We start from the raw sequence: 15,515 nt of genomic DNA, 5'->3' as shown, positions 1-15,515 counted from the left end.
CAGGACTTTATCTTTGTAATTTGCAAATTTCACTATAATACGTCATGGTGTTGACCAATTTTTGTTGATTTTGAGGGGAGTTCTCTGTGCCTCCTGGACTTGAAAGCCAGTTTCCTTCCCCAGATTAGGGAAGTTCTTAGCATAATTTGTTCAAATAAACCTTCTGCCCCTTTTTCCCACTATCTTTCTTCTGGGACTCCTATAACATGAATATTATTTCACTTTATGGAATTGCTGAGTTCTTTAAGTCTACCTTCATGATATAATAGTGTTCTTTCCCTCTTCTTTTCAGCTTCACTATTTTCCATAATTTTATATTTTATATCACTGATTCACTCTTCTAATTCATTCATTCTTGTTTTTATGGCCTCCACTTGGGACTGCATCTTGGTAATAGCATTTTATTTTTTATTTTTTATTTATTTTTTATTTTTTTATTTTTTTTTAAAGATTTTATTTATTTATTTGACAGAGAGAGAGATAGCGAGAGCAGGAACACAAGCAGGGGGAGAGGGAGAGGGAGAAGCAGGCTTCCTGCCGAGCAGGGAGCCCGATGTGGGACTCGATCCCAAGACCCTGGGATCATGACCTGAGCCGAAGGCAGACGCTTAACGACTGAGCCACCCAGGCGCCCGGTAATAGCATTTTAAATTTTGGCCTGACTAGATTTTAGTTCTTTTATCTCTGCAGTAAGGGATTCTCTAGAGTCTTCTATGCTTTTTCAAGACCAGCTACTATCCTATAATTGTTGTTTTAAATTCTAGTTCAGACATCTTACTTATATCTGTATTGATTAAATCCATGGCTAAGAGTACTACCTCCTGTTCTTTCTTTTTGGGTGAATTTCTCCATCTCATCATTTTGTCCAGAAAAGAAAAGAAGAAAGAAAAAGAAACAACAACAACAAAAACAACAAATCACCCATCCTGGGTGTGTTTTAGTCTGTTTATTAAAGAAACTAGATACCAAAATAGAAAGAAAGAAAGAAAGAAAGAAAGAAAGAAAGAAAGAGGATATATAAATAAAATGCGATGAAAGGAAACAAAAAAATAGAATATATATATATAAATTAAACTTAAAAAAGAATAAAAAAGAGAATTGAAAAAAAAGAAATTAAAAAAAAAAAACCCCTAAAGAATAAAAGTACAATGGATACTAGATACTATTTTCCCCTAGAGCTGAAGCTTTGCAGCCCTCTATATAATCAGTAATTTTGGTGCGAGCAAGTTGTTTGTGCTGGTCTTCTTGGGATGGGTCCTGTTCCCCTGATTCTCAGGTGGACTTGTCCTAGTGGAAATGCACCTCCAGTGCATAGGGAGGCAGGGCTTGATGTAAGCGGCTCTGGACTCCACTAGGTGGTGCTGTTTTGCTCCCTGAAGGCTTTCAGCACTGATGGGCAGGATAAATATGGGGGGTGCCCAGCTCTCTAGCCTGGGAGCTGAAAATTCATGCCCCCCACTCTTTGGTGAGTCTTCACAGAAGAGCAATCAATCATTCATCTCCCCAGTTTCTGTCAGAACTCTGTATTCACCCTGCCTGTGTCCGAGCTTTTTTATCTCAGGCACGTGACCAAGTTTCAAAACTCCAAATTTTAGGGACCTCGTACTGTTCAACCCACGCTTCTGCCTTTTGCTGGACCCATCCCAGGAAAGTGGTCATACGACCGCACAGTGGTTCACAGTTTATGGCAACACAGAGCAGAAAGCCAGCACCTAGACTTGCTGTTCTCAGCTGACTTCCACACTCCTATGCTTGGGAACAGTGGTGCACTTAGGCACCACTTGTTTTGTGACCCAGAGGATCCTCAGATCATGGCGTCACACCTGGGATTCCACCCCACCTCACCACCTGAGCACCTTTAAGCCAGGCATGTCTCCCAGTGTAGAAGACTTCTAAAAGTTCTAATTTTTCACTCCATTGCTTATAATGCTTTGTGGTAGCCTCCTTAAGCAGGCTTCCTCCCTGCTGCCATATACTCAGCTTTATCACACCGGATTCAAGTCTCTGCACCTCCTATCCTCCAAAAGGTGGTTGCTTTTCTACTTGTAGACTTGCAGTATTTGTTTTCTCAGACTTCCGATTGATTTCTTGGGTGTTTAAAATGATTTGATAACTATCTAGTTGTATTTAAGGGATGAGACAAACTTAGGGCCCCCCTACTCCTCCCCCATCATCATTCACTTATTTTTCATTCATTGGATTGCTGTTCTCTCACTGTTACTGTGTAAGTGTCTTGAGGGTAAAGACCTTACAAGTCTTTTTTTTTTTTAAGATTTTATTTATTTGTCAGAGCGAGAGCATAAGCAGGGGAGTAGCAGAGGTAGAGGAAGAAGCAGGCTCCCCGCTGAGCAAGGAGCCCCACGTGGGACTTGATCCCAGGACCCCAGGATCATGACCTGAGCTGAAGGCAGCCACTTAACCGACTGAGCCACTTGGGCGTCCCAAGACCTTACAAGTCTTATTCACCTCTGTGTGTCTAGTATCTAGAACTGGTGGCTCAAAATAGGCATACAGTGCATATTTTCAAATGAATACTGACCCACTTGCTTCCTTATAGATGATTATGTGGGCAGTTTAGATTGCATTTTTTCATAATTTGTTTGTGGATATATCTCAAAGCATCAAAAAACCCAATCTACTTTATAGTCAAGCTTAATTATATCCTGTGATTTCCCATTGATATACCATGAAATTAAATTACTGTGTTATCTTCAAATATCTGGGCCATGCCCTTAGATTCTGTAAAACACAATGACAATATATGTAACTCATAGATGAAAACTTATGACATAGCATGCAAAATAAGCACTATAGAGGTTGTGCCCTCAGAAATACCTGGAAAGCCCTGATAGTGTGAGAAATCACAAGTTCAGTTCTTTGTTATTTACTTTAAAAATATATGTTGCCATATTTTCATTGAAGACAATTCTCCATGAGTCTCTCATGTTTTTGCACATCTCTGTAGGCAGAGGCACTGACTAGCTTTGTTCTGAACTAACTTTTCGGGGACATTTATATAGCAGATAGCCTTGGAAATTAGAAATCGTGTGTCCTCTGGAGCAAAGGGCAAGCACAGTTATTGCTTATTCTAAAAGATTCAGGTTCCCTAAATTCATGGTTTCTCTTCTGTAACACAATCCATTGCATGTCCAGGTATCATCTGGTTTTTTTGCATTGCTGGTGCAAAAATAACAATATTCTGGACACTGTTGCTGTAGGTAATAAAATGACCTTTGTCTCCTGCCCAGAGGTCTCATGCTTTCTGCCAGCATCTATGAAATAGTGGCAGGTTAACTATTAGCTTGCAAATTGAGTAAAATCTCAGACCTTTCACAGTTCCCAACTGTTGTATTTCTCACTAGTACTCACAAAGATTTTGTCGAGCACTAGTTTACTGCTATGAATTTCTCACTAAATTTAGGCAAAAGAAAGAAATTGACTTGATTTTTGGAAAAGAGATTTCAGATAGTCACTGCTATAGACATATAATGGTCCCCCAAAGATGCCTACAACCTAATCCCAATAATCTGTGAATATGTTAGGTTACATGTCAATGAGGAATCAAGGGTACAGATAGAATCACGGTTGATAGTCAGCTAACCTTGAGATGAAGAGATTATCCTGGATAATATGTGCAGGCCCTGTGTAATTGTGAGGTTCTTTAGCAAAGGATGAAAGATTTATACAGTCTGAAGAGAAATCAGAGTATGAGGTTCTTTAAATATGGAAGACAGCATCAGAATGATGTTGTGATTTGAGACTTCACCAGTCCTTGCTGGTTTTGAAAATGAAAGTGAGGGCCAGAAATCAATGAATGTGAACGGTTTCTGGAAGCTAGAAAAGGTAAGAGAACAGATTCACCCCTAGAGTCTCCAGAAAAACACAGTCCAGTCAACACTTTTAAGTCAGTGAATCCAATTTAATTTCATCTGACCTCCAGAACTATAAGACAATAAATTTGCCTTCTTTTAAGCTACTAAATTTGTGGTAATTTGTTATAGTCCAATAGGAAACTAATATAGTCACAGACTCTGGATTAAGTCTTTCCATTAGAATGGCTACATGAATATATTTTAACTTCACCTTTACAAAAGAATAAGGTCGGGGCACCTGGGTGGCTCAGATCATGACCTGAGCCCAAGGCAGACGCTTAACTGACTGAACCACCCAGGCGCCCCCCCTTAAATTCAAGTGTAATTATCATACAATGTTACATTAATTTCAGGTGTACAGTATGATTCAACCGCTCTATATATTTCTCAGTGTTCATCAAGATAAGTGTACAAGATAAGTGGGAGGATGCGTGAAATAGATAAAGGGGATTAAGAGTACATTTATGTTAATGAGCCCTTTGCCGACTTCTTAAAGGTTTTGATTGTATGGGTCACAACGTTAGGATACTCTTTGGGATGCTCAAGTGAATTATGAGTGAATCATTAATTGTGGTTTTAAATGCCTTTTCAATGGTTTACATTACAATTTTAATGAAGTTCAGTGCTTTATTAAAAATTAAATTGTGCTTTAATTAACATAAGATGTTTGAACCTGAAGCTCAAATGAACTTTATTTATAAAGTTCATTTTAGATATATGTGAAAGAATTGTTTAAGATTATGCTGACATTTTCTTAGGTTACATGGATCTCAACAAAGTTCTTTTTAAAATCCATGTTACAAAAATCATTTTAATGTTGAAATTGTCAGGTAATATCACATGTGTATGAGAAATTGTCAAAGACATAAATTTTGAATAGAAAGAATTTTATATAGAATAACTAAAAATAATGATGCTATTTTTTTTTTTAAAGATTTTATTTATTTATTTGAGAGAGAGAGAATGAGAGAGAGAGCATAAGAGGGGGGAGGGTCAGAGGGAGAAGCAGACTCCCCGCCGAGCAGGGAGCCCGATGCGGGACTCGATCCCGCGACTCCAGGATCATGACCTGAGCCGAAGGCAGTCGCTTAACCAACTGAGCCACCCAGGCGCCTCTAATGATGCTATTTTTAACAGCAGTCACTTTTGTTGGCCTTTCCCTGGTTTGAATTACTACATTATTTTCACCACATTCCACCCAACATTGGTCATTTCCATTCCAATATTTTTATTCTGACATGCACTTTTCTTGTATCTTACCATTTTAATTTTTCATGCAGCATACCTAATAAGACTACTTTATTTTTTTCTACCAAGTTTTTATTTAAATTCCAGTTAGCTAACATACCTTGTAATATTAGTTTCATGTTTAGGATTTAGTGATTCATCACTTACATACAATACCCAGTGTTCATCACAACAGGTGTCCTCCTTAATACCCATCATGCATTTAACTCATCCCCCCACCCAGCTTCCCTCCAGCAATTCTGTTTATTTTCTATAGTTAATAGTATGCTCTATGGTTTGCCTCTTTTTCCCCTCTATGTTCATCTGTTTTGTTTCTTAAATTCCACATATGAGTGAAATCATATGGTATTTGTCTTTTTTGACTGACTTATTTTGCTTAGCATAGTACTCTCTAGCTCCATCCATGTCATTACAAATGGCAAGATTTCATTCTTTTTTATGGCTGACTATATTATGTTGTATATTTAGCCACATCTTTATCCATTTATCAGTCAATGGACATTTGGGCTCTTTCCATAATTTGGTTATTGTTGATAATGCTGTTATAAACATCAGGGTGCATGTATCTCTTTGAATCAATATTTGTGTACCCTTTGGGTAAATACCTAGTAGTGCAATTGCTGGGTCATAGGGTAATACTATTTTTAACTTTTTGAGGAACCTCCATACTGTTTTCCAGTGTGGCTGCACCAGTTTGCATTCCCACCAACAGTTTAAGAGGGTTCCCCTTTCTTCGCATCCTCACCAACATCTGCTGTTTCCTGACTTGTTAATTTTAATTTTAGCCATTATGACTAGTGTGAGGTGGTATCTCATTGTGGTTTTGATTTGTATTTCCTTGATGATGAGTGATGTTGAGCATCTTTTCATGTGTCTATTAGCCATTTGTATGTCTTCTTTGTTTTTTTGTTTTTTTTTTTAAAGATTTTATTTATTTATTTGACAGAGAGAAACACAGCGAGAGAGGGAACACAAGCAGGGGGAATGAGAGAGGGAGAAGCAGGCTTCCCGCGGAGCAGGGAGCCCGATGTGGGGCTCGATCCCAGGACCCTGGGATCATGACCTGAGTCGAAGGCAGACGCTTAACGACTGAGCCACCCAGGCGCCCCTGTATGTCTTCTTTGAAAAAATGTCTATTAATGTCTTCTCCCCATTTTTTACCTGGATTTTTTGTTTTTTTGGGTGTTGAGTTTCATAAGTTCTTTATATATTTTGGATACCAACCCTTTACAAGTTATGTCATTTGCAAATATCTTCTCCCATTCCATAGGCTGCCTTTTATTTTTGTTGATTATTTCCTTCACCATGCAGAAGCTTTTATCTTGATGAAGTCCCAATAGTTTGTTTATTTATTTAAAAGATTTTATTTATTTGAGAGAGAGAATGAAAGAGAAAGAGAGAGCATGCAGGGGGGTAAGGTCAGAGGGAGAAGCAGACTTCCTGCTAAGCAGGGAGCCTGACGCAAGACTAGATCCCGGGACTCCAGGATCATGACCTGAGCCGAAGGCAGTCGCTTTACCAACTGAGCCACCCAGGTGCCCACCGATAGTTTATTTTTTATTTTTTTTAAAGATTTATTTATTTATTTATTTGAGAGAGAGAGCATGAGAGGGAGAGGAAGAGAGAATCTCAAGCACACTGCACTGAGTGTGGAGCCTGACACAGGGCTCGATCCCACAATCCTGAGATCATGACCTGAGCCCAAACCAAAAATCAGATGCTCAACCGACTGCACCACCTAGGCACCCCCAATAGTTTATTTTTGCTTTTGTTTCCCTTGCCTCATGTGATGTATCTAGTAAGCAGTTGCTACGGCTGACGTCAAAGAGGTTACCTCTATGTGTTCTCCTCTATGATTTTGATGGTTTCCTGTCTCACATTTAGGTCTTTCACCCATTCTGAATTTGTTTTTGTGTATGGTGTAAGAAAGTAGTCCATGTTCTTTTGCATGTGGCTGTCCAGTTTTCCCAACACCATTTGTTGAAGAGACTGTCTTTTTTTTCACTGGATATTCTTTCCTGCTTTGTCAAAGATTAGTTGACCATATATTTGTGGGTCCACTTTGGCATTTTCTGTTCTGTTCCATTCACCTATGTGTTTTTGTGCCAGTACCATACTGTCTTGATCACCACAGCTTTGTAATATAGCTTCATGTCTAGAATTGCTATGCCTCCAGCCTTGCTTTTCTTTTTTAAGATTCCTTTGGCTATTCGGGTCTTCTGTGGTTCCATACAAATTTTAAAATGCTGGTGGTATTTTGATAGGGATTGCATTAAACGTGTAGATTGCTTTGGGTAGTATAGACATTTTTACAATATTTGTTCTTCCAATCCATGAGCATGGAATGTTTTCCCATTTCTTTGTCTCATCTTCAATTTCTTTCAGAAGTGTTTTATAGTTTTTGGAGTACATATCTTTTACTTCTTTGGTTAGGCTTATTCATAGGTATCTTAAGGTTTTTGATGCTATTGTAAATGGGATTGATTCCTTGATTTCTCTTTCGGTTGCTTCATTATTGGTGTAGAGAAATGCAACAGATTTTTGTATGTTGATTTTGTATCCTGAGACTTTACTGAATTCATGTATCAGTTCTAGCAATTTTTTGGTGGAGTCTTTCTGGTTTTCTACATAGAGTATCATGTCTTCTGCAAATAGTGACTTCTTCTTTGCCAATTTGGATGCCTTTTATTTCTTTTTGTTATTTGATTGCTGATGTTAATACTATTTTAATAGTGGTAAGAATGGACATCACTGTCGTGTTCCTGACCTTAGGAGAAAAGCTCTCAGTTTTTCCCTGTTGAGTTTGGTATTAACTGTGGGTCTTTTATATACAGCTCTTATGATTTTGAGGTATGTTCCTTCTATCCCTACTTTGTGGAAGGTTTTTATCAAGAGTGGATGCTGTACTTATCAAATGCTTTTTCTGCATCTATTGAGAGGATCATATGGTTCTTATCCATTCTTTTATTTTTTTATTTTTAAAGATTTTATTTATTTATTTGACAGAGAGAGATAGCGAGAGCAGGAACACAAGCAGGGGGAGTGGAAGAAGAAGAAGCAGGCCTTGCGCGGAGCTGGGAGCCCGATGCGGGGCTCAATCCCAGGACCTTGGGACCACGACCTGAGCCGAAGGCAGATGCTTGACGACTGAGCCACCCAGGCACCCCTCTTTTATTTTTTAAAAAAAGATTTTATTTATTTAATTGACAGAGACAGAGATAGTGAGAGCAGGAACACAAGCAGGGGGAGTGGGAGAGGGAGCAGGCTACCCGCCGAGCAGGGAGCCCGATGTGGGACTCAATCCCAGGACCCTGGGATCATGACATGAGCCGAAGGCAGATGCTTAACAACTGAGTCACCCAGGCGCCTTTATTCATTCTTTTATTAATGTGGTGTATCATGCTGATTGATTTGTGAATATTGAACCACCCTTGAAACCCAGGAGTAAATCCCACTTAATCGTGGTGAATGATTCTTTTAATGTACTGTTGGATTCAATTTGCGAGTATTTTGTTGAGGATTTTTGCATCTATGTTAATCAGGCATATTGGCCTGTAGTTCTCTTTTTTAGTGGAGTCTTTGTCTGGTTTTAAGATCAAGGTAATGCTGGCCTCATAGAATAAGTTTGGAAGTTTTCCTTCCATTTCTATTTTTTCGAACAGTTTCAGAAGAATTTTAACTCTTCTTTAAATGTTTGGTAGAATTCCCCTGGGAAGCCATCCTGCCCTGGACTTTTGTTGGGAGATTTGATTACTGATTCAATTTTATTGCTGGTTATCAGTCTGTTCAAGTTTTCTATTTCTCCCTCTTTCAGTTTTGGTGGTTTATATGTTTCTAGGAATTTGTCCATTTCTTCCAGATTGCCCAGTTTGTTGGCATAGAATTTTTCTGTGGCGTTGGTTGTGATCCCTCCTCTCTCATTCGTGATTTAATTTATTTGGGTCCTTTCTCTTTTCTTTTTGATAAATACTGGTTAGGGGTTTATCAATTTTATTAATCTTTTTCAAAGAACCAGCTCTGGTTTCATGATCTGTTCTACTGGGTTGTTGTTGTTGTTGTTTCTGTATCATTGATTTCTGCTCTAATATTTATTATTTCTCTTCTGCTACTGGCTTTAGGATTCATTTGTTCCTCTTTTTAACTCCTCTAGGTGTAAAGTTATCAACAAAAGTTCTTAATGATTTCTTCATCTCATTTGAAGGTGAATAATGCATGAGTTCATTAAATTTCTATATGTTTACAGTTGATAGTACTAAATCTGGGAAACAACCTTTTGGAAGAAATTCCAGAAGAGATGAAATACCTTACATCCCTGAAGAAGCTTCATTTATTTGGAAATAAGATTTGTAAATTTGCATCTGAAGCATGTGGTAAGTTAGTCCAAGAAGAGCAACATTATGGGATCAAACTTAATCTTCTTATATTGAACAAGTAAAAAAGTAAAAAAAGAAATTTTACCTTTTAATCTTTTTTTGTTGCAGATATTTATACACTATTCTTGAAATTAAGGAATTTGGGGGACTTTTTTTTTCAACCATTGTATTATATATATCTCTAATGTGGACCTAAGAAAACAAGTTAGTATTAGTGAATTTTCCCTTTTCAGAATCAGTGTACATTTTGACTCTTGAATCTGGAGGCCCTTTCCCTGTGCCTGAGAGGAAAGTGGTTGAAAATCAAATCAAGAAAAGCTCTTCTTGTTCTTTACACTTTTTATTATCTCAATATTAAGCTACAATATCTGATCAAGATGCTAAGTTTAAAATCAGGAGAATTTGAAAGAAAAAATATGAGATCCAATAATTGGCATTTTTTTTGGTGTTTCTTTTCAACTTATAACTTCTCCGTTCAACAGGACATTCTTCCTATTTAATATAGGTAGAGCGGGCTTAAGGACAAAACACATGACAAAGATCTAGGTGATTTTTATAGCTTCATTGACTCACGTACAGCACCTCATCATTCTATGTCTTTGCCTCTATTAGTAAAACTAAAGATATGTTATGTGAACTTTTGAGACATGGGTGCTAGATATAATCACTGTCACCATCAAGCAGCATTTATTAAGGATATCACTGCATGGGGTGATAAGTTAGAGGAGTATTTGGCAAATAGCACAAATAGACTTAGTATGATCTCTTTATTTTAAAATCTTAAATCATGTATCTTGGAGAAATATTTTTTCAAAATAAGAACTGTAACAAACACTTATTGATGGTTATGCACATTATATATGCAAAGCCATAGATTAAGGGTTCAATTACAGTTTACTTAGGAGGAAAACAGTTTACACAAGAAAAAAATTAAGGGCCTGAAAACAAACACAATTTTATAAACTATTTTATAAACCATATTGAGGGGACAAACTTAGGTAAAACCCAACTTATATAAATAATATTAAGCAATCTAATTAATGCTAATTTAGGTTTCCATAAAGAAAATTTTTTTCTCATGTGTCCTTAAATTTGAGGTTTATAAAATATATGTAACCTGTGTACAGTGCCCTTGGATGTCTGTAGTTTCTGTATTTCTTGGTTTTGGGCTGTTGAACTTTGAAAAGCCCATGTGAGTGACACAGAATATGTTTTATGTTGTGTCCTTATTATCCAAGAGCAGAAGTAGTTTGGTATCAGGGAGTTGAGCACTATCCAGCATGTATTACATGACCCAGTGCCCCTGACCAGAGCCAGACTGGGCCGGGGCTAGACTTGTGTCCCAAGATAGGCCAATATTAGTCTCTTTCTTGGGAATTATGATGGGAGTCTAAAACAGTGTAACTGGTCTGAGCTAATCATATGAACTAAGACAGTGGTTGCAACTGGTGGCCTGTGCGCTGAAACTGGTTCACAAATAAGTTGGTTCTGTTTTGATTGCCTTTTAAAAAATTTGAATTAGGGTACCAAAACTTGCAAATCAGAAGAGTTCATTAAAAAAAATTGGATCTCTCCCTTTTTTGTCCGTTTTAAAAAAGAAAGACTAGGCAACACCAGAATCACATTCCCACATGATAGCAATGGCCAGGAGCTGGCTGAATGGTAACTGCCCTGTTAGATAAGGCAGGTCCTCACCAATTCTACACACTCCTGCCAGGTACACTCCCTCCAGGGCCACTACAATGTTCTGAGTTATCTTCTTAGTTCCTGTAGGCATCCCAGTTTGAGAACTGTCTACCCTGTCTGTGAACATTCAAACACAGGAATTGTAGGATGGCTATGAATTTATGGAAAATTAGAGAAAATCTGCTCAAAAGAGAAAGCCTGGGGAGTGGGGGAAAGATGGGAGTAGGGGGGAGAGAGAAAGAGAGAGAGAGAGAGAGAGAATATAAATATGAAGCTGAGAGAAGCTGTAATGAGAAATAAAACTCTGTGTTCTGCAGAGACGCCCTGAGAATATATCTACTGGACTTTGAGAAACTCCTGGGGGAGATAGAGTATTAGCCTGGAGCATGGTGTGTGTGTCCTTGGATATCACAACTTGGTTCAGTGGTTCAGAAGAAGCATGAGAAGCCCAGCAGACCCAGGCATGAGCATTTCTGTGACTACCAAGAGCAACGAAAGGCCTATGTATATGCATACACAGCCAATACACACATATGAGCCTATAATCATGTTGCATTACACATGCATTTATATTAATATGATTCCCCCCACCCCCACGGGCTAAGGGCCCAGTGTGTTGGGCGGCCGGCACAGCCATAGCCAAGCCTGACAGAGAGAAGCCTGCCGTGGAGGTGTACCTGGAGCTGCCTTGAGTCACCGACTTCGAGTTCAAGGGGCTGGGGGTGCTGCCTCGGGAGATGGACCTCAATGAGCTGCTGGCGAGCCACACCACGACCTTCTCCCCCCGGCCGGCCTGCAGTATAGCACCATCTGCGAATTCCGCGCAGGAGAGGCGTGCCGGACCACGCCGTGTGCGACACACAGTGCTGCCAGTCCGACAAGCCGGGAAGAAGGACAAGTGCACAGGCCCCCAGTCCGTCCACTTTGCCTTGGGCTCTGCGCAGAGGTTAGTGGCCGAGGAGGGCCTATTCCCCACAAAATGCGGCAGAGTGCCTCAGCTCCTTCGCACCTCTGGTGAAGAAGATCCCCAAGTCCTCGCGCCACGTGCTAGCGCGTCTACTCGTCCCTCTTCAAGGTCACGCTGGCCCTGGAGCTGCGTGGACACTTGTACACACTTAATGTCCCCTTCATCCTCCTCCAGGGAGTTCCTCCTGCGCTGCTGCAAAGAGCGCCGTCGTGGGCCACCTGCGCGAGGTGCTGCGCAGCGGTGGGGCTGCGGCGCATGCACAGGGGCACAGAGCCTGACAGGTGTGCATGCGTGCGGAGAGACGGTGGTACGCGTGCGTGCGTGAGTGTGCGCGCATGTGCCGGGCTCTCTCACGGGGGGCCTGCCCACTCACGTTCCCCAGTCGCGCGCCGGGGCAGGGTGCTGGTGGCCGGCGCCTTAGACCGCTCTGCCCGCGTGGTTTTCCTGATGGATGGGTGAATGCCGCCAGTAAGGAGGACTCTTTGGACTTCATTTATTCGCTCAACAAACATTTATGGGACAGCCCTTGTGAGTTAAAACTAAAACAAAATAACCCTGGGTTCAGATGCCACTTAGTTTCTGGTTCCAGTTCGTGGTGAGCCTGGCTGGGCTCTCTGCTCTTGGGCGCTGTGATTTAGCTTTTTAATTTGGTGATGAAGTCCCCCTGTTTTGCTTAAGCTAGTTTAAGAGGGTATCTGTCACCAGCAACCCCAAGAGCCTTGACCAAGGCAAGAAACCAGAAGGAAAACAACGGTATATAGAAAAGTGGCTACAAGTTATTCTCTAAGAGATAGCTAACGTAACCAAAATTATTTTCCAACAGATGGCTTACAAAATTTGATTCTGCTTAATCTGAACAACAATCAGCTCACATGGATTCCTCAAGAAGTCAGCAGGTAATTTTGTTTATAGCGAGACTTGGTTAAACATCCCTTCACCAGCTCCACCCTGGCCATCTGAACCTCAACCTCATTGCCTGGCCTCAAGTCCCTGTGGGGTTTGTACATGGCAAAGAGGCATATGAAGGACTGAGACAAGCCACTAATTTTAAGCAGACGATTCTTGAAACACTTCAGGGAGATGAGAAATAGCATGACTTGGTGGTCTAAGTGTAAAAGTGGGGGTTTGAAACCTAAAGTTCTAAAGTTGATTGCATTATTGATTTCCTAACTCTGGAGTTCTTGGAGTTTGCTCTGATACAGAATTGGGGACATTAAATTTTATTTCATAAAGTACTGGAAACCATTTTCAGCTTGATGGAAAAGGTAATGTAAAAGCAAAGTGTTGAAAATCAAGATAGCATTTTCATTAAAAACCCCCACATTTTATTATCATCAACAACAACAACAACCAAATGCTGCACATCTTATCCTGCGCATCTGCACAGATGGGCTGCCGTTACAGTGGCTTTCTTGAGCCAGCTGAGGGCCTCGTCCTCCTGCAGGCAAAACACTCTCTTGGGTTTTTCCTCTGACAGATGGAGAGAAACCTACTTGGGCTTACTTGACTTTGGAGACTCTCTTTATTGCCTGTTGAATAGAAACAGATGTATTACAACATAAGAGCATCCAGATTTTTAAAGGATACAGAACTATGAACAGTCCTTAACAAAGGGATTTGTGCAGCACCTAAAATCTATTCCAATTCACTTGTCTATACTTCTAGTCAATATATTATGCTTCCCAGAGAGATTTTCACAGAGAAAGTAGTGTTTTAAGCCAGAGTGACTAGAAAAAATTTTAAGTGATCTAATTTTTGAAGAAGACTATTTATAACAATGAAAATGTCAAAGTTGTTTGCTTGCTCTTTCATTTATTTGGCTTATCAATGGATTTGTGTATCAATGATATAATGAAGAAGGAGAAGATCTGGCAAACTAGGTCGTATCTTTGTGCAGCTAGCCTTACGACTTTGGTCAAGTAATTTAACTGCACGTTAGCTTTCTTGTCTCTAAAGGAAAAATTTTGAGTAGATGTACTTCAAAACCTTTTCAGCTGTAATATATTATGATTTCACAGTTTATTAAGCTTAGATCTGATTTGAGTATTAAGTATGATAGTCACAGAACTGTATAAATCTATAGTGACATGTTAGAAGATGATATGAAATGAAATCTTTCACTGAAAAATGTAGGATTGCAAAATATATAAGTCTACACTATTTTATAGATAATTCTGGATTGTCTGTATTCTGGCTTTGTCCTATATGTAGGCTGATTGGTCACTTCCTCAAGCTGGATTCCATTTTCTGATGTTGGTAAAATTTCTTCACCTTCCCATACCTTAGTGTCTTCAGCTGCAGCATGAGGACAATAATAGTGCTATTCATAGTGTTGTTTTGACAGTTAAATAGGCAAATTCGTCAAAAATATTTAGGATTGAGCCTGGGACATATTAAGTGCTCAGTGGATGTTAGCTTTTCTTATTATGGGTTGTTATTTTTATTCTTCTTTTTGTTCCTCCCTTTTTAGAGATGAAAGATTGACTTACTGGTGAATTTGGGAAAAGCATTGAGTGTACATGGCTCGGTGTCTTCTTTTTACTCTGCCTTTGAGTAAGCAGCTTCCTTAGGAGGAAAGGCTGTGACTGGGTGGGTATGTTTGATTCAGGGGAGGATTGGTAGGGAGCCTGAGAATGTTCGTGTCAGCTCTATACTGATGTGTGATTCCCTTCTTTCCGAATCCCATATCTTATTTCTCCATTTGTTTAGCATCTGGGAGGGGGAGAGTTCTGTTTGTTGGCTTACTTAAACTACAGAGTATTGGTTCATGGATTTGGAGTCAAACCTGGACAGGAGAGAGTTTTGCCCCTAAACAACTCTGTCTTGGGCAGGGCTGCACAGCCACAGAAGGAAAAGGAGAATGTGGGCATCCTGGGGACAGAATCTCTCTGAAAGAAAGGGAGAAAGGAAGGGACTAAGACAGTGGGCTCAGTTCTTTCTCCAAATTCGCCACTCAGTGAAGTTATTCTTCAGCCTACTGGAGAGGAAGGGGGGCAGGGAGAAGCTGCAAGTATGCTTCCTGTAGTTTTCTCTTGGAAGAGTGAAAGTTCTCCCTGCTCCTGGAAATGGAAACAATGACACATACTTGTTTTCCCTTCTGCTCTTTAGTCAACCAATGAATGATGGCTATTTACAGTAGCCTCTGAGCTCAGCTTTACGCCTTGGAATAAGGACAAAATGAAAAACCAACTGCCATAGTAGTAATTCAGAGTAGAATCAATTAGAGTTGTGATTATAACAGTGGTTAGTGAAGAAAATTCCTTGTCCTTTTTTTCACAGGACCTACTCCACACACTTTCACTCTCTTTTAATGCTGGGTTGTCCAGTTTTGACCCTATATGCTCTCTGCAAATGACTTTGCTCCTTATT

General features: G+C 39.8%; 1 protein-coding gene across 1 annotated transcript in view; it reads left to right on the top strand.

The window, feature by feature from the left end:
• LRRC69 (leucine rich repeat containing 69) overlaps positions 1-15,515 on the top strand; it is a 106,588-nt gene that overhangs the window by 26,100 nt on the left and 64,973 nt on the right. Inside the window, exons 2-3 of the mRNA XM_078071666.1 lie at positions 9,364-9,490; positions 12,970-13,042. Of these exons, the coding sequence (XP_077927792.1) occupies positions 9,364-9,490; positions 12,970-13,042 (200 nt within the window). The remainder of the gene's footprint in view (positions 1-9,363; positions 9,491-12,969; positions 13,043-15,515) is intronic.

Source organism: Halichoerus grypus, chromosome 5 (assembly GCF_964656455.1).
Source record: "Halichoerus grypus chromosome 5, mHalGry1.hap1.1, whole genome shotgun sequence".
Taxonomy (NCBI): domain Eukaryota; kingdom Metazoa; phylum Chordata; class Mammalia; order Carnivora; family Phocidae; genus Halichoerus; species Halichoerus grypus.
Note: the sequence above shows the minus strand (reverse complement) of the source record. Positions and strands in the feature narration are given on the sequence as shown.